The sequence below is a fragment of the Lycium ferocissimum genome, chromosome 12 (genome assembly GCF_029784015.1).
Source record: "Lycium ferocissimum isolate CSIRO_LF1 chromosome 12, AGI_CSIRO_Lferr_CH_V1, whole genome shotgun sequence".
NCBI lineage: Eukaryota > Viridiplantae > Streptophyta > Magnoliopsida > Solanales > Solanaceae > Lycium > Lycium ferocissimum.
Window position 1 is genome coordinate 32,894,243 of NC_081353.1, and position 20,181 is coordinate 32,914,423.

Below are 20,181 nucleotides of genomic sequence, written 5' to 3' on the forward strand. Positions count from 1 at the left end.
ACAATACTCAACAATTAACACTTTCATTACAACAACATACCCAGTGAAATACCACAATGTGGTACAACAACAACAATAACACTTTCAGTAGTAGCTCATAGTCAGAACTCTATTGCTCAACCGAACCACACTTCCATACAATTCCGGATCAGAGTAGGGCATGCACGGTCTAATAGAGACTGGATCCTTATAAGGTTTAGATGAGAGATCTGAGAGAAATCCTTATTTCCTGATCTAAGATAAGAATGCCATGAGGAGAAATCCCACAAATAATTCAGGATAAACAAAGGGGACATGAAATTGCCACCCCCGTGTGGTCGCATGTACTAACTACCACCGTTCAGATCGATTCTTTGAATAAACACAATAGATTGAGCAAGGCGCTATAGTAACATATTCAGCTAAATTTATAATAACCAAAATTGCAATTGTATAACAAATAAAACATCCGTCATTACATATCTAACACATCACAACAGAAAAACACAGCAAATAAATACAAATAATGGTAGCAGAGCTCACTGGCAATACCAAGCCCCAACCAAGATACAGAAAAACCAAATCAAGAACAGATGAAAAAGCATAACGAAGAACGACGTGAAATAGGTCAGAACACAAATAGAAGAATAGCGGCATACAAAGAAATAATCTTATTGGTGAATACCGTCGGGAAAAAAATCATGACCTTCCTATAAGCAGCAGTCACAATTAATAACAGAGAGGCAATAGTTCTTGATATCACAATAGTCAGTGATATTTTCTCCTCATATCAAACTTCAAACATACTTCTGACAAGTTCCTTGAGACAAATTTGAAGTACATAATCAGGTGCATCTAAATTTGTCAACTACTGACAGAGACACCCTTATCCATTGATACAGTTAATATTAACATACTTCTTAATAAAGTTTCCTCAATTGTATCTCAGGCGAAGAACACAGCGGTACCTTTGACATTCTTATTCAGAATCTGACTCAATAAAACCTTTCTCCTCCTATGTTGCATGACTTAGAAGTAAGCAGAATATTTGAGCATTAAAACCTAAAACCTTTTAGGATATATTGAATTAAAAAGGATGAGAGGTTTTGTTGTGGCAAACCTGTTGCGTGAGAGGGAAGAAGAGCAGCAGAGAACACAAAGCAAGGAAATGATATGGAGGAGAAAACAGAAACTGTTGGTGGTGGCTTAGTACTGCCTCTAAAATTAACATAAGATCTTTCATTCAGAAGCACAATAAGCAACATCAAAGCAAATAAGCAGTTCACCAAGCAGGCCTCTTCAAAGCATGGGCACGTGCTTCGCTAGAAATGAGTTGGGTTTTTGGCCAAAGTGTTGAAAGTTACCACTTTTTTCAAGTTCATTGTACAATAGACAGAAGCACAAATTCATAGTAAATGACTATGTTAGCGGTGTTTGTCACACCCCTTTACTCTTCTAATATAATAGAAATATGGTAATTACATTAGTTTCTTTACTTTCTCCAAAGGATGAAGAGTGACTATAGAAGTGTGTCCTACATAGGGCAAAAGGAACTAGAAATGCAAGATGAATAGGACAGTAGCTCACTGTCGTCTTAAGTGTGAACAACAACCTACCCCTAAAATAAAAACATGAAGTCGATCATAGAATCACCGGGGTGCCGGAAGTCCATCTCTCTACACCTGTCTCCGATACACCCTGAAAGCTGAACTCCAAAACATCTACGCAGGTCGAGGGACTTGAGGTTAGGACAACCCTCAAGAATCGCCTCAAGCCCCCACACGGTCAAAGAGTTGCCGATGAGCTGAAGTCGGCGTAGTGGGGGCAAGTAGGTCGCAACAGCCAGAGCATCCCCATTTTTCTCTTCCTCCGTCTCAAAATCCACAGTATCAAAGTGAGTCAATGAGAAAGACGTCAACCGGGGGCAGTGCACACCTATGGCCTCAATACAGGCTGGTGTAATGAAGCACTCCTGGAGACTCAGCTCCTCCAAGTGGCATAACCCCGGCGCTGCTCTAATCAAACTAGAATAAAGAGGGATACCCCATCCCCCTGCCCAACCCCTAAGCCACAATATTCTCAGATTTTTGGACCTGTGGAAAAAAGGTTAGTAAAAGAAATTAGATTAGAGAAAGGGAAAAAGTTGTTAAAGGATGAAACAACAAGTGTTTATCATGTATATTTATGTATATCAGTGTATATCCGAAAGATCGGGTTACATAATAGTAGTAGTTTGTATATCATGTATAGTGATATGTATATCCTAGCAGACAATAAGTTAACTGAGTTAGTTAAGTAATTAGTAAGCTCATTACACGTCAGCGTTTAGTTAGAGAGGTTACAACTTAATCTCTCATGAAAAGATGTATATATAGTTGTGATCATTCATTGTAGGATTCAAGCTTGATGATAATGAATACATTCATTCTTTCTTCTCTACTCAATAGCTGTCTCTTCTCTCTTCTTTTTCTACTTCATTCTTCATCTAACTTCACTCAATTACGTCAACCATTGATGAACATTCATTGAGCTCAAAAGCACAATACTGAAAGTTAAGCAACATGCTTTCTAATATCACAGTCAAACAAAGTTAAGATACAGGCTTCCAAGGAGGGAATATGAAGCTAAGGTTAGCAAGGAAGCTGCAAAATCTGAATTTCTACGCTTGAGTCATATGTTACAGTGCCTTAGAAGTTGATAGTTAACTTAGAATGAGCTGATAGCTGGGATATTCTGAGCAGATGAGCTGTTTTGTTTTGTTGAGATGCACATATCTTCACTTTGTCATAAAATTCTTTAATTAACAAAAAAATATCACAGTCAACCATAATCCCTTAATTGTGCTTTTATCTGTATGCACTATAGGTTGTCGGAACTGGTGTGACCATTGGAAACAGTGTGATTGATTCATCCCAAAGAAAGGTTTATCATTATTTTAAGCTCAAATTTTTAGAGTGTCATCAATAAGAATCCTGAAGCAGCACATTACATTTCTAGAAGGAAACCCTTTGTCTGAAGACATATGAAGTCACACATATTTTTCACAGAAAGCATGATTTAAAAAACTCTCCACTCCATCCAAATATTCTTTACTTACTCTCTTTCATTTTATCCATCTTCTACTCGTAGGATTGTCCCTGAATTGAGAAATTTCACTGTTATGATATGGATTTACCTTTCAGCAATGTATTTGATGTCATTAGATCCGCAGGAAGCATAACTCATCTCAGTACATTTGCCTTCACTACGGTCGATGGCGACACGGAATAGATTGCGCATCACCTTGAGAGGTATGCACTTACTATCCCTTAAGTCGATCCGCTGCCACATCCAAGGTTCCTTGCAAAGGCGCCTCCAAGTGCTGCATACCTGTTATAATAATAAGAAGAAGAATAGTGAATCAAAAGTTAAACAATAGTGAAGCACTAATTAGAGTAAGAGTTATAGAATAAACAGTAATGTAATGGTTTATTCTCCTAGAACTCAGTTTCAGCAGAAGTCATTACATGTACATAGCAATAATTCAGGGAAACCAAAATCTAAAGGGCTCAATAAGAACACTCTATATATTAAGGTCACCCACAAAAAAAAAAAAAAAAAAAAACCTTCAGTGGTAGAGATCAAACAACAACCATATATAGCACATCATCATATAATTCCCCAGGAGATTTTCTCGATTTAAAGTAGGAGATAGCCTGATATTCCCTAAGTCTTCATAGAGAATTAACGTTCATCTTACATACAAGTGGAATAATGCCTTATACACTACTCCCTCCGCCCATTTTTACTTGTCATGTAAGCCAAAAATAGAATAACAATTTTACAATGTTATCCTAATTATTGCTAAGTAACCTAATGATTGAAATTAATCAAACATACGTTAAAAGTTGTGCAGGCACTAAGAATTCCTTGAATTCTCCAACCCAATAATTAATGATAAGGTTAAATTAGCTGAGTAGTTAAGCGTAATCACTCGTGTATTATACATATGATTAGTCATTGTATGGAACAAGCTTAATTAGTCATTGTATGGAACAAGCTTAATCATAATGAATACATGATTTACTCTCTTCTTCAATCTCTCATTTCTCAACTGTCTCTTCTTCCTTTTCTTTGATCTGTATATCTATGAACTCTCAATAATCGAATTTCCAAACAGGAAAATTATTTTTAGTATACAGGACAAGTAAAAATGGACGGTTGAATTTCGATTTTCATTTTCTAATCAGAGAGAGCTAAGCAAAACAATCTCCTGGATCTTCTTCAGCCACATAAAGAGAATGAAACAACATTCAACATCTACGAACCATTTATTAGCTATTACAGTAACTACTGAGAGAGTGAAGGAATATTAACGCGCCAAGGGTTACGTGGAATGTTACAATATGACTATTTTGCCCTTGCGCCTCCAACTGTATTTCGCTCCGGTAATTATCAATCACACGTTAGATGGCTAACATGTGTCTACGTTTGGATTTTATCTTGGGTTTATGACTTATTATGGACTAAATCTCTATTAATAGTAAGATTAAAAAAAAAAAAAAAAAATAAGTTGGGGTAGTCCAACTTATTTTTTTAATTGGTGTGTACCCAAACGCTCAAAAAAATTTCAAAACAATGTGTGAATTTCTTTTCTTTTAATATATTGTTATTAATTGTTTAATTTAATAGAGCATGCATATTTTAAGTAACTTCTTATGTCGATCAATTTGCTATGTCTACAACTTAATTCAGATTAGTTTAAAGTTGATTTTTGTTTTGTTTTTTTTCAAAACACATACTATATAATGTGTATGTCAACGTAAAGTATAATTTTCTAGTATCTTACAACGTATCGGTGATGCTCATGCAGAATATTCTTTAGGAATCTAGACACAATAGAATCAATTGAGTTAGTAAATCTAATGTGTGTACTAAGCATCGTTTTCCTTTTATTTTTGAATTAATCGCAAATTAAATTATAAGTAACCTACAATGAGGTTTTCTTCCTTAAAGGTAACCCGGCCAAGATTCACCAATACGGTAACTCCGCCCTGTGTTTTTTGGATCAAAACCGGTCAAGATTCACCAATAAGGTAACTCTGTCATATGTTTTCTGGATCAAATCCGGTGACAACTCTCCATTTATGTCCTTCCACAATTGGGTAAGTGATCTTCAAGGGCATCTCCTTGATCCATTCTGCCCAACGCTCCTCAATCAAATTCATAATTTTCTCTTATTTGAACTATAAATAATTCTCTTAAAAAAAAAAAACGAAGAATACTCTGTATGAATACCACCGCAATATAAATGTGTTAATTAAGTTATATTTATAGTACAAATTTTCTATTCAGTGTCAACTTAAATCCTTTTTCTATTATCTTGATTGGGTTGATCCTAGGCCTCGAAGACAATACTTTACACTGCATGTCCAATTAGACTTACCTCGAGTCAATTTGCAAGTTCTCGACTTCGAATTTCTGATAGTTGGACTTTCCTACTCCCCCTATTCATTACGAAAACATCGGAATTTTATCATAGACATAACATAATATTTTAAAACTATTGAAAAATAGAACGAACAAGTACACACAAGTTTCCAAGCCCATACTCTTTTAGTACAGAGGACTGCAACCAATTATGGCAAGCGTGATGGTGAAAGTTAGGCTGTACAAAAAAAATGAAAAATCAAGAGGTCAAACGGAACCAACAATCGAATCAGATCAATTAAAATGGACAGCAAACACAACATATGTTTTTAGGCAGGCAAATAATTATTTTTTTGGTTAAACTATTTAACAGTGAGATATAGAGACGATTTTTATTACTTCACTTGAGAGATGTTTTAATACTTGAGAGATTTGCATAGGTGGAGCCTCACTCCTCGAGTTTCTTCTCTAGTTTTTCTTTTCTTTTACTCAGTGCAGTCAAGAACTTTAGACCCATATACGAGCAGTCCAACATAGCTCAATATTCAAGAAAAAACAATCTATATTGCAATGTTACGAATTCAAGTTTCAAGGCATTAAGTTTGTTCACGAAGTACAAGTTGAGAATTAAATATTTACTGGTAGCACACTACTTTCTATTATAACTTTTTAACTCCTAGCCTTTTGGAACTCTTTTTGAGCACTCATGCAATTCATAATTAGATTCAAAGTATTAATGTAATTAAGGCCAGCGCTTCTAGCAAATACTAAAATGTCTAGATGATTTGATTCTATCTGCAGCTTAAGCATTGATAGGTAAAATTACTGATACATCATCACACATGCATGTTACTGAGAGGTAGTACTATACGTACCTAAAAGTCAATGTGCTTGCACATTCATGACCCAAATTTCACAGTTATAAGAAAAGAAAAAAAATAGATCAAAGTATATGTTATTCAAGTATTCAACTACATATGAGGAAATTATCCTGAACGGAATTAGAAATGCAGTCCAAAAGAGTGCTTATCTTGTTGCTTCCCAACCAGTGACGGATTCAGGATTTTCACTCAGGGGGTTCGAGCAAATAACAAAAGCTAAATATAAAATATAATATTGTTTATGGGAATCGAACCTAGGACGCTAGAGACAATTTTGAACACCCTAGACTACTTGAGCTAATCTTTTACATTTATTCAGGGTGTTCAAAAGTTAATATATGTACATAAACACAGAAAATCGACCCTATATATACATTGTAAGTTTTTGCTGAGCACCCTCGGCATCATGTAAATCCGCCCCTCTTCCCAACCCAACCTGGCCTCATACCCATCCCCTAGAAGATTAGCTAACCCAAGACTAGCAATTCTTTGTACAATTAATGATGTTATTGATCTTATTCATGATATTATTGATCTTATCAGAATTGAAGGAATACAATTAACGAGCTAATCTTCTTATTAACCTCTATAATTAACTTGTCTAACAGCTTCTTCTAAAAACAGCTCTAACCAACTCCTAATCATTGGTATGTAAAGACTAATTTACCCTCCTATTTTCCTGTAAAAACTATACAACCCTTGGCCACATATTTGACATATAGTAACATTTAATCTACGTCTAAGTTAGACCATAACGATAGTGCATGTTAATTTAGTTTAATAAGTATATTTTAAAAACTTTCGGTGTTTAATTACTATAGTCAGTAATATGCAAGAGGCTTATATATATGAAAAACTTAATACTCACCATAATTCTTTTATTAAGAAAAAAAATTAAATCAATTTTGAAAAGTTACGGGGCAAGAACTACAAATAAAAAGAGAACTAAGTTGTTCTGTAGTGAGTAGTAAGTAACTGAAAACTTTTTATTCTTTTATTTTTGAACCATTATTTGAGGTAAAATAGGGGTTTTTGTCGTATACTGTGTGCTATCATATTTCGATTTTCGGGTGGATATTTTTAAATGCTCTTTCCTTTTTCTCTATAAAAAGTAAAATGTTTTTTACACGATTGATAAAGTAAAAAGAAAGTTTTTAATTGGGAATTGGGATATTAGTTATTCGAATTGTTGTTTACATGCCGGTTCGGGTCAAGGAATCCAGTACAAATTGCGACATTAGCCTACAAAGTCCTCCATGACTTGTTTCCAGTAGAGAAAGTTTAACTTCTAAACAAAAATCATAGGAATAAAAGTTCAAAAAAAAAAAAAAAAAAAAAAAAACCCAAATGATGCACTTATTGATACAAGTTTCAAGCTTATGAAGAGTACCTATACACTAAGCTGACGAATAAAGTCTGAGAATACAGAAAATGATACGTCTTTCAAGGATGTGCATAGGAATTATTTTTATATATTGAATCTGTAATATCTTTCATGTTGTGTTTCTTTAACATAACTTACTGTGTTTTACAAATTACACTATATTAGTGAAGTTTAGCTGGTACGCTAATCAGTTACCTGATTTCTTAGTGGTCTTCATTCATGCATATCCATGGCATTTTTCTTAAAAAGAAGTTGAGTATTCATCAACATGATAAACTCTGACTTTTCAACAAATAAGCACCTAGATATTTCGTGGGATAGTTAACTCACTTTCCTATGCTAGTTATCAAAATGAGTTATGTATGTTTGCAGTTAGTACCTTTCAGGTATCAAAGTATGAAACCTGCTATTTGAGCTGTTCCTAAGCACCTTGAGGTTTCAGTCATTGATATTCTAGCTGGCATTAGACTGTCCTTCACATAAAATCTGTTCAGCAATGTTGTCAACTTTGTTCTAGGGATAATTAATTGTTTTTATTGACTATTCTGTAGAATGCTCAGAATTTTGAATGACTCCAGAACTTTGTATGGTTCCAGAACTTTGTATAATATGATATGAAATTAACAATCGTTTCTGAATGTCAAGATGAGATGCAATGCTTGCTGGCTAGAACCGGAAGGACAGGCCATCACCACTTGTGTCAACCTCTTCTGTGCCCTAGTTTTGTATGTATTCCATATAGACATTTATTAGTTTTGTGTGGTCCAGCCCCCCAAGGGGGTGGCTTAGTGTCGAAGAACTGGAGTGACAATCTTGGGAATTAAGGTTCGCATCTAACATAGGCGACACCAAGTGATTTCTTCCCGTCTACCCATATCTGATGTGTGTCATTTTGCCAAATTGGCTGCAATTAATCAAATTTCTGATTTTTTTTCCCTTACATTCAGTTAAAATTTGTTCACACTCTTATGCAGATGGTATCCTTCATTGTCTGTCCTGTGTTGCAACATCTGTGACGTTCAGTTTTACTTTTAAAACATGTAGTTAACTTGGGTTCATTTAAATTGATGTACTACCCGAGATGTACCATTCTTTTGGTAATCAAAAACTTTTATTACCAACTGGGAGAATTTGCAGATCAAAAAAAAAAAAAAAACAGAATTCCTATATCACTGGACGGACTCCAGTGATATAGTGTCAACATCTCTGCTATCCTTAATCTTCACTTCAACAAGCACTGCCTAGCTAATACAAAGACTACAGCTAAAGAGCTACTATCAACTTTTTCATATTTAACGTCCCATTCCACCAGCCCAAGCTAACTAGGATAAAAATCTAATTCGTGCAACTTCCTAGCTAGTTTAGGTTTAAGACTTCCTCTAAATTGTACTTCCTGAACAATCAGCCTCACAAGGGTAGCAGTAGACCTGGTGAATGTGTTGAAGACTCTATAGTATTTCTTTATCAACATAAGTAGAAAATGCTTCCAGCCATTGTCATCCAGAATACTTCAGCAGTGGCATCCTTCCCTTTGCAATGTGTTACAGCCCAGCCAAGTTTTTTCCCAATCTAGTGCTTGTCTTCTTGTCCCTTGCCATTGGAGTAACATTTCCAATATAGCTGCTGCAACATCACAACACTTAAAGAATAAAGAATAGATGGGATATGCTCTCCTGGGCAGTATTAAAGAAGGGACAGGTTTGGTCAGTAATGAGCCCCCATTGAAACAGCCTGTCCCTAGTCTATAATCTTCCATGTGCCACCCAGTCTTTACAACAACATACCCAGTGTAATGCCACAAGTGAGGTCTGGGAAGGGTAGGATGTACACAGACCTTACCCCTACCTTTGTGGGGTAGAGAGGCCGTTTCCAATAGACCCTCGGCTCAACAGAAAAAAGAAAATGGAAGCATTTTTGCAAGAAAAAATATGACAACACAATAGCAAGATACAAAGCAACTAAAACAAAATACCAAGACAGGCTAGAAAGAAAAGTAATGGCACCAAAATGGCAAGATGGGCACAGCCAAAGAAGCAACATGTAACGATAGAAACGAAGTAGAAGATACTACACAAGTACTAAATAGGAATACTGCTAATAAGGAGAAAAGCGGAAGAGAAGACTAGCCCCCCGTCTCTCCCACATGAAGGTGCCACCAGTCTTTAATAATATAAATAAACTTGGAAGATCCTTTGATGAATGCAATGTAGTCATCTCCAGTTAACTTTTGGAAATACCCCTATCATCTTCTGGTACATTTTTTTTGATAGAGAACTCATGCATGGTCTGCAATTCACTGAAAGTATAACCAGCATCAACAATGTAGTTCCTTGCTTTGAAAATCTTCTGGACCATCCAAGAAGCTTGCAGTTAGGGTTGGCCTCCATATTATCCTTCCTTTCTGATAGTAAGCATGTATCCACTTAACCCTTAATTTCTCCTTTCTGCATGTATTCCATATCATCTTGTATATAGCTACCCTATTCCAAATTGCTATGGTTAACAGGTTAAGCCCACCAGAAAACATAGGCAAGCACAATTTATCCCATACCAGCAAAGCTTTTTTAGATATTTCAGTGGCACCAGTCCACATAAATCTTCTGCACACTCTGTCTATTAGTAACACGATATCTTTGGTAATGAACATTTGGGACCAGAAGACCTGAATGGAGAACTGTAAACTCTTTAATTATTGAACCCAGATAGCATAGGACAGGACTTTAGCTGTCCAGGAATTTACTCAAGCAGAGATTAGCATTGAATAGCTGATAATCTCTAGTACTAGGTGGGACTCCTAGATACCTGATACGCAATTCACCTTTGACAAACCCTAGAACATCAATTTTTTGCTGCTGAAACTTACCCCTTCAAAGTACACAATTCTTGCTCAAGTTTGCTATCAGAACAGTCTGAGAGAAAACTTCTGGAAACAATCAAACACTACCTTAACTGAATTGAGGTCACCCCTACAAAATAGCAACAAGTCATCTGCTTGTTTCAGATTATTTAATAACCTGCTTAAATAGTCCATAGCCAAGACAAACAGATAGGGTGACAATGGGTCACCTTGCCTCAGTCCTCCGTTAGCCTCAAAGGGTTTAGACAACCCCCCATTTACAACAATTGAGTATGAGACTATCTTAACATAATTGAGTTGTTAGTTGAATTGTAACATAACTTAATACAGAAATGTGGTATTTACATTAGTTTCCTTACTTTCTCCTCAATCGTAGCCTGTTATAAAAAGTGCCTACAGAAGCGTGATTAGAAATGAAACTCAAGATGAATAGGATAGTAGCTCAATGTCGTCATAAGTGTGAGATGATGCAAGAAAATTGCTCAGAAAAGTTGGAGCAAGTGCATACTGCATGCAGAAGATGACTAAAAGGTGACAAATGATGCAACAAGAGGTTGAGAGCTTATCTAAAGACCAGCAGGAAATTCAAGAGTTTTCAACTCTGAGAATTCCAGGTTTCTCTTCCTCAGAGTCGTCAATTCTGATTCATGGAACTTCAAAAGTCTGCTCTTGTTATCCACTATCATCTATTAAAATCTTTGGGGTGGTTACAAATCTCAGATTAACATAGCTTCTTGCTGTCAGGCGAAAAGAAAACTTGATTAAATGTATGATCAGTTGATAAACGAATATGAATCAGTGAAGTGCTCAGTCATTCAGCCAAAAACCTCTTTTCAAGGACAGGACCTGATTTTTTGCAAATACTACTAATATGATGGACAGAATCACATGTGAGAAAAGGTAATCATGTTGTATTCAGAATAATCATGTGGCATATGCGAGGCTGGTACTGTGGTTTGGCAAACAAGATGTGTTCTTCTTAGTGTATGAATACTCATTGCCAAAAAAAATTGTATTTACAAGATGAATTCAGCTTAGTATTTAAATACTCAGTTCTCGCACCTGAAACTCCAGGGCCAAGAGAAGACATCATATGGCCTCCAGTGAGACAGAAAAGTTCCAACTCTGGTCCTTGCGGTGACTCGAGTGGCTCCCCTGCTGCTAGACAATCAGCAATACTAGTAGATGCTGGAAACAGAAGGCCAGGGACGCATCATATGTTTGGTGTTGGAGCTGGAGTAAGCAATTCCCAGTGATCCTTAGGAATCTCATCTTTTCACCAATTAAGAGACCTCAACTGACCGCAATGTTCTAGTAAGACACAAAATTTACATCCAATAAGCTGACATGTGAAAAGCTGAGTTCTTACAAGTTATTGATTCTCCAGGTTGTAAGGTCGGGGAATGTTTTAATTTCAATCTTGTGGAGAAATATATACTTAAGATGCAACGATGGATCAGGTTTCCTGATATTTGTTCAGTGGTGTAGTTCGCGCTCTTGCTATGATTAAACGATCCTCTCCGGATGGATAATTCGGTTCTTTGTAACTAGAGTTTTCTTAGATGTATCAATAAGCTAGAGCCATACTGCGAGTTGTTCCATGCCATAAATAAACTCGGATACTCAAGAAAAGAGGCAAAAGAATTGAAAAGCAAATATACTAGACATTAAATAACAAAACATTCAATAGAACAAGAAATAGATCAATACATGTTTATCATTGTTGTACTAATGCTCATTAACAGCCAATACACATATAAGAATCCAAAAGCACCCTAACCTCCAAAAACAGAAAAAACTTAGAACCCCAAAAGGAAAAGATTTTTCTAATTTGCTAACTACCTTTTGGTCAGATTAGAACACGTTAAGACTTACAACACTAAGAGCAATCTACTAGCTAACTTCTCCTCCTCCTCTTCCTTTGATGATCATCACTTTCACCATCTGATTCACCTGATCTCGAAACACGCTTGTCTTGCTTCAAGATAAGCCTTGGCATGTTCTTCAGATACTCTCGCAGATTTTCAGTTATCCCACCTAGACCAATTGAAGTGAAGAAGTTGATAGCAAACCTCGTATTTTTCGGATTGTCCTTTGGAAATATTGACTCAAACGACTCTTGCATATCGGGGTCAGTAAGGCGCTCATTCAACATACGAATGCCAAGTTGCTCTGACAACTCCTGGAACAGGATTTTGATGAATATACGAGACGAAGAAGTAGTATCCTCTTCCGTCAATCTTAAATAAGCCAAAACATGCCAAGGCAGTGCATCAGTACCAAGTAAATGAGCAAAAAACTTAGCCACATTGCGCAGTTTATTAGTTTCAAGTCTGTGGATCATCGAGTATTGCTGCACGAATGATTCCTCGAAATTCTTCTGGTGAAGTTTGTTGATCATGCATAACCGCTGTCCCAAAAGTCCATAGTATTTGAGATAAGTCCTTTCCTGACTACAGCATTCCAATAACATTATGCATAACTCCATCTCCTCACCAGGCTCTAGTTTCATCTTCATCAGCTTATGCCCTGCTTCTTCAAAATCAACACTCGACATAATTGTCAAGTAAATCGTCCTTCGTAGATTGATCAAGTTTGTCTCTGTCTCATCTTCAATCCTTAGTTGTGTGGGGGTGGCACGGTTCCCCAGGCAATCAGATTCTTCTTCCTCTTCGTCTTCAGCCTCACTGTCGTCTTCTTCCTCCTCCTCTTGATCATCACTACCACCTAATATCCTCTTCTGTAATTCTTCATACTTGTTTTCGTTTTCGACGAAATTGGGGTCAGGATTGAAAATATCCAATTCGATTTGTGGGTCAACTTTATCACCAAGAGATATTTCATGTGTTAATTGATCTTCTTGATCAACAAGGTCAAGTTCAGGAGTTACAGCAGGTGGAAACTTGTGTTTCCTTAATGCAAAAAGATCTTCAATTAAAAACTGAACCCTTTTATCAATTTTTCCTTCATGAAGTATACCTCGAAATCGCTCGAAAATACCATGTAATCCTAAAGGACACAAATCTTGAAGCATAGAACCACATTCCTTAACAAAACAAACAGCAACATCAACACTATCAGCTGTTGGTTTATCAAGTAAAAGTGTAACCAATTCAAGAGCTATAAGTTCATGCAAAACTTGTTGATTAACAAGATGAGCAATGAACTTAACTGTAGCTAATGTATGAGTTTTATTGTTGTTAGCTTTTTGTAGTTGTAGAATCATTCTTTTACACAAAAGTTCACCAATTTGTGGGAATTTGGTGTTGATAATTGCAACTAAAGCTGCAAAAACATCAGTAAAAACTGGAGAACATAATTGTGATTTCATAATTGATCTGCAAAACAAACCCCTACCACGTATTAAATTCTCACTAAACAATTCTGGAACTATGTGTTTTATGTTGGCTTTATTGATTTTGTTTAGAAAACCATTTATGCTCTTTTTCAAAGCAATCCAACTCTTTTTCTGGTACTCTATGCTTTCCTCCATTGAGAAATCTTTTGGAAAATATGAGTGATGACCTAAGTTGGCTAAAGTGGTGGTCCTTTTATAATTGTGGTTTATGCTTACAACTCCTAATTCCTATTACAATAGGATTAGGATTAGGATTAGGATTTTTTTATTTATTTCCTATAGGATTCGGAATAGTTGCTTGGAGATCAAGTTTCAAGAGAATTAATGGGCTTAACCCATACGTAATTGAACTTGGGCAATTTGCAGGACTGTCCGGGGGTGGTCTTTAATTTTTGTCCTCAAATTGGTGATCTTTAACTTTTGGCTTTCACTAAAAATCCCTTAATTTTAGGTTTGAACTCCCGTTCAGTTAAAAATTTTGAAAAAAATTGCAAGGTAGAATTTGGATTCGCAAGGCAGAATTTCTTGCGATTTTTTTTTTTTACTGAGTTGGGTTCGAACCCACAACCCTGGGGTATTAAGCGAAGGGTAAAACATAAATACCACCAATTTGAATGGCAAAAATTAAAGACCACCCCAAATGAAAAGGTGTTTTTCGAAGAAATATTTTTGGCGAGAAGTAGTGTGTATCTGGCTAATCAATTTGGAAAAGCACTTTTGAGCAGCAATTAGTGTTTGGTCGAACTTTTACAAAGTGCTTCTAAATGCTTGTTTGGATTGGCTTAATTTAGATGTTTTTAAGTCAAAATCTATTTAAAAAAAAAAAATTAGCACTTTTGGCCTTCCAAAAACTTAATCAAATAAATTGTTAATCACGTAAATTTGATTTAAATAAGATAATTTTACTTAATTTTTCGGTTATGGTCTAACGATAGTGGAGTGACGGCATGTCGTGCGTATATAAATTGTACATCCTACATATGTCGTGCTTATCATTATACATGATATACACATGTAATATATGACAAACAAGTGATGTACAGCCCGAATGAATTAGCTGATGATAAATAGCTGATAAGTTTTAAGTGCTGCCTTTTTTTTTAAATGTTAAAACACATTTTATAAATAAGCAGTTACGTGTTTGAATATAAATGCGAAAACTATTAACAAACAGTTGATAAAACAGAACTAATAAGCTATTTTTTTATTAGAATGACCAAAATACACTTTAAATTTATGCAAAAAATTATAAATGCAAACATATCCGCACAAAAAAAAGGGAACAGCGGTTAGGAAGTGAAAAGGAAGTTAGGAATTTTGTTTTGAAAAAAATAGTATTAAGAAAGGTGCTGGCACTTTAAATAAACCCCTAAATTTTTCCGGAATTTCATATTCGATGTTGGAGTTTTACAAGTAAAGGTTTTGAAATCCAACACCAATTGCTTGAGTTATTATGTACTTTAATTTAATTAAGAGTACTTTTGTCCAAAAAGATTCATATAAAAAAATGGCGAAATGTTAATATTTTTTATAGTAATGGTTAAAGATGATTATTCTTCCAAAATGGCTATCTCTTCCAATATTTAGAGCAATTGACTTTGATCCTTAAGCTGGTTAAGCTCACGGGCTTATTTGTGTAAAAGTTGGCCGAAAGTAGCAGGCCTTCCTTCATCTATTTGATTGGAAATTTGTCATTTCTTCCACCTATTTGGATCAAAAATGCGCTTAACGCATAAGCAATGGCTTTAAAATACCCTTCTTTCACTTATTGGATCAAATTTATCCCGAATGTTCTTTTAGGCTTAAAATTACCCATTTATTAACTACACAATTACATGCATTTAATTAAATTTTAATTAAACATGTGGCCTCTTTTAATCATACATGTAGCACAATTACTTTGTTTCGAAAATATCCTCACTTCCATCACATAATTTTTCGTTAATTTTCCTCTATCTTGCTTCTTTAAGTTTTGTTAAAGTAGCTTGATAAATTTTACAAAATATTCATGATTGGTTTAAAGTGTGGAGAATATTTTTTTGTTATCCGAGTGTATAAAATTGTTTAAGATTCCAGTTATGTAACGATTAGTTCGAATATGGATTGTAAAAAACAAATGTGTCGTGGAGTTTGTCAAACAAATTTTGAATTAAACTTGGTATACATATCACCATATGTAATTCAGTTTTCCCAAATAGTCATTTTGTTTTGTTTTATTCTAGCCTACAATACTTACTAACAGAAGAATTTGTTTACGCAGAGAAATGTACGAGTGAAATCTGCTGAACTCTTGGTGCAATTTCAATAATTCTCTTAAACAAACTAAGTAAAATAGTTTCCAATAGATGCAGACGTTGTTTGACGTATAAATAATATAATGGGATTAATATAAGAAAATGAGGCCGCATCTTTAATTAAAATTTAATTAAATACCATCTAATTGTGTCATTAATAAAGGGATAATTTTAAGCCTAAAAATAATAATAGAGATACATTCGATCCAACAAGTGGAAGAAGAGAATTTTTGAGTCATTTCGAAAATAATGAGGACATTTTTTATCCAAAAAGGTGGAAGGAAGGGCTTTTTTTGTCCAAAAAGGTGGAAGGAAGGGCTTTTTTTTATCCAAATAGGTGGAGAGAAAGACAAATTTGATCCAATAGATAGAAAGAGGGCATTTTTAACCCTTTTCCGTATATAAAATAAAGAGAATTACATATAAGTACAACCCACACACATACATTGCAACCAGGTGGCCTATGTACAACTTTGCGAAGTTGTTGTCCTAAAATAATAGGCCAAGATTCAACATCCTACTCCAAATAGGTTCTCGAAATCGCTGTTAAAAAAATAAAAAAAAACAAAAAAAAAACTAGAGCTTCCAACCCAATCTCTGAATCACTAACTGTGATTCAAATATTAGTTCAACAAACTAAAAATGTTTGGATGGTGAAATTTAGATTTTTAAGGTAATCTGTCATAGTTGAACAAGTTTAAATATGCGGGTTTTAATTTTTGAATCTGATTTTGTGAGAAATTTGTAGTTGGTGTTGTTTAGACTTGTTAGAAACAATCTAAGGAGGGTTGTATACAACATTTGAAGTCACTTAATATAGATTTGGACTGATTTTGAACAAAATTTGCAACTGAAAATCATAGAAGAAGTTTGTTTGCAAACACCTATACACTTTTATACAATATTATACTCTTTTATACAAGGCAGACACATTATGTATATAAGTGTATAATAGTGTATAAGAGGTGTTAATACACTCGTATACACTATTATACAATATCATACATTATTATACAAAAAGCTAACTTCGTCTTCTCCTTGAGCCTCCTTGAAATTTAACTCAAATCTACACTAAATAACTTCATATTTGAGTTTTGAACTCCTCGTGATGTTTCGAATCGATTGTAAAAATAACCAATCTAGACAACTAACAAATTTGAAAAATTTAGATCTAAAATTTAACTCAAATCTACTCCAAATCACTTTAATAAGTTTTAAACTCCTCTTAATATTTTAAAATGATTGGAACAACACACAATCCAAACAGCTAACATAGTTACCCATTCCAACACTTTTAATTAAGACGCCTTTAACTAATTTCTTTCTTTGTCTTTTAATTAATTTCTTCAATTTATTTTTCTTATTCCTTTTTTTTTTTTTTTTTTTTTTTTTGGGTGTCAAATTCATGGTTTTACCGAGGAATTGGTTAGAATATTATTTGCTAAGTTCATCTTCAATGCGGGAAATATACATTCAAGCAGATGCTTGCTTTGTATTGTGACTGAACAATCTTTTTACTTTGTCTATGAATCATCACTTCCTTGAGGATAGGGTCTTTCATAACTTTCTTTGTAAAAAGAGTATTCATGTAACAACCCAACCCGCTAGTTATATTATACGTTTTGGTCCTAGGCCGCACAGTTTTAAAATGCGTCACTAAGAGGTAAGCCATATGTAGCAGTTCTCCTAAGCTAGAGTGTGGCACACACATAATGGGATTTACCTAGACTCAGCACTGAGGTTTGGCCCGCCTATCCGGAATTTGCCTAAACTCAGTTGAACTGTAACCCACCATCGACAAGGTTGAGACTGAATTATGCCAAAGCAGCTTGCAAATAGCTGGGTTATTCCATCTGTCAATATTGACCACATTCAGCCCACCTGACGCTTGAGGGTAACACAGCTTATCCTCAGTGGCGGAGCCACACTATGCCGAGGGTGTTCATCCGAATCCACTCGGCAGAAAAAAAAATACTGTTTTTACCAGGTTAAAATTATTTTTTATGTATATATAGTAGATGTTGAACCCCCTTAGGCTTCTTCGTATGTTTACTTTTTTATATTTTGAACCCCCTCGGTGGAAATCCTGGCCCCGCCACTGCTTATCCTATGCTATTAAGGTCAGAATTAGTTGAGTCACAGCACGTGCTGAAGTTGTTAGGCCGGTTGCAGAATTAGTTATAACTAATAACAAACTCTCTAGACATTTTATCATTCACGCTCAGCTGATTCCTCCGCGTATAACTAGCTGTAACAGTCTCACTTGTAGATATCAATGTAAGATGTACAATCGCAATAAACTCTCTCTCTCTCTCTACTAGTTTTCGAGCTCAATTGAGTTCTAGGGTTAGCTGTTCAAGGAAAATTCTCTCAATTTGTTCTTTAGGCCATCTCGATTATATTTCCAATTTCATATCCGAATTGCAGAGATCAACCTTCTACAAATTGTTTCAATAAACCGAACAATCTTTTCTGGAAGGATGAATACCTAAGGAGTAGGCTGTTATCGATGAGTAATATCACAAAGAGTGTATTGTTATAATAATGAATATTGTTGTTATAGGTAACATTTTGTTACAGAAGTAAAATATAACATAGAAAATCGGTTCCAAAGTATAATGAAATGTTGTTATAAGTTGATTGTTATTAACAGGTCGTATATGATAACTTTGGCTGAAAATTCTATAAGAAATTCACTTACCCTAGAAAGTAAGATGCTTTCACCAAATTAGTAATCAACCTTAATTAGACAAGAGGAGTTGATAAGCACACTCCACCTTCAACCCGAAGGCTATGGGTTCGAGTTACTAAAGGAGCAAAAAGGGGAGCTCCTAGGGGAGGGGTAAAAAAAGAAAAAAAAACTAATTAAATAGAACCTATTTAATATGGTTTTTTATTTATGTAAAAACCCACTTATCTAAACAAGGATAATTTAAAAAAAAAATACTTTCTTAATATATATATATATATATATATATATATATATATATAGAGTACTAAAATAGTACTATCTCTTCTCACTCCAATATTTCTTTGACAAAATAAATCCGTAAATAAATAAATAAAAAATATCTTGGCTGTCACTTAGCTTTTGGACCACCAATTCCAAACAACTTCCTCACATAAACAAACAAATATGTTACAAGTGAACATGAAGCTGATCAAAATAGTTTCATTTCGTCGTTAATGGGTAAGCATTTTGGTACTTAACTATACTTGTGGCCTAAAGCAAAATTTTGATGAGAGATTACGAATTTTCTTAATTTTTTTTATACATATATATTTTCCTTTAATCAAGATGTTTTACTTTTACATTTGCAAAACAGTCCCCCAGTCCCGATAAAATATCCACCCTCTTTCTTAGCGGATCTAAGTATCAAAAACTTTTGCCGATTCAGCTACTTTTGTTAGAAGCTCTAGCTTCACAAGTATTCTTCATAAATATGTCGTTTTTTCAATTAAGAGCCCGTTTGGCCATAAGAATTGTTCACTTTATTCCAGAACTTTTTTTTCACTTTTTTCCGGAATCAGTGTTTGGCCATGAAAATTCCACATACATCTTGAAGTTGTATTCCGGAATTCCAAAAATAAGAAAAACTTGTTTTTCAAAAAAAATCACTTTTTTCACAACCAAAACAACTACATTTCAACAAAACATACAATTTCAAAAACTATGGTCAAACACAGCGGATGATAATGATAATGAAGGGATGATAGGAGGGCAAGGAGGGGACTAATTGAATGTGAAAGTGACGATGATGGTTTAATGAAAGGGATGATAGGAGGGAGAGGAAGCGAAATGAAAGGAATGATATGAGGGGGAGAAGGCAAATAATTGAACGTGAAAGTGATGATGATGGTTTAATGAAAGGGATGATAGGAAGGAGAGGGGTCGAAATGAAAGGGATGATAGGAGGGCAAGAAGGCGAATAATTGAACGTGAAAATGATGATGATGACGCTCTTCAACAACCCTAGAATTTACCGCTATTTGAAAAATCCTAATTTTCTTTTTCCTAT

The 20,181-nt window shown here is 34.9% G+C and overlaps 2 protein-coding genes and 1 pseudogene across 2 annotated transcripts; 1 reads left to right on the forward strand and 2 right to left on the reverse strand.

The window, feature by feature from the left end:
* Positions 1-1,588: 1,588 nt before the first annotated feature.
* LOC132039219 (putative F-box/LRR-repeat protein 23) lies at positions 1,589-5,186 on the reverse strand. Its single transcript, XM_059429754.1, has 3 exons — positions 5,097-5,186; positions 3,155-3,348; positions 1,589-2,072 (listed from the first exon to the last, which is right to left on the reverse strand). Exons 1-3 carry the CDS (start codon positions 5,184-5,186, stop codon positions 1,598-1,600), a joined length of 759 nt encoding a protein of 252 aa, XP_059285737.1. The 3' UTR covers positions 1,589-1,597.
* A 4,125-nt stretch (positions 5,187-9,311) lies between these two features.
* Positions 9,312-11,825, forward strand: LOC132039220 (E3 ubiquitin-protein ligase CCNB1IP1 homolog; annotated as a pseudogene).
* A 351-nt stretch (positions 11,826-12,176) lies between these two features.
* LOC132040220 (pre-mRNA-splicing factor cwc22-like) lies at positions 12,177-14,049 on the reverse strand. The gene has a single exon (XM_059430847.1). The coding sequence runs from the start codon at positions 14,001-14,003 to the stop codon at positions 12,408-12,410; it is 1,596 nt and encodes a 531-aa protein (XP_059286830.1). The 5' UTR covers positions 14,004-14,049; the 3' UTR covers positions 12,177-12,407.
* Between the last annotated feature and the right edge of the window lie 6,132 nt (positions 14,050-20,181).

Excerpts from the sequence above, each read along its gene's own strand:
- LOC132039219 (XM_059429754.1), bottom strand. The coding sequence starts at position 5,186 with ATGAATTTGATTGAGGAGCGTTGGGCAGAATGGATCAAGGAGATGCCC. Across the intron at positions 3,349-5,096 it reads TGGAAGGACATAAATGGAGA|GTATGCAGCACTTGGAGGCG; the intron begins GTTGTCACCGGA and ends TTATTATAACAG. Across the intron at positions 2,073-3,154 it reads ATCAAATACATTGCTGAAAG|GTCCAAAAATCTGAGAATAT; the intron begins GTAAATCCATAT and ends TTTTTTCCACAG.
- LOC132040220 (XM_059430847.1), bottom strand. The coding sequence starts at position 14,003 with ATGGAGGAAAGCATAGAGTACCAGAAAAAGAGTTGGATTGCTTTGAAA.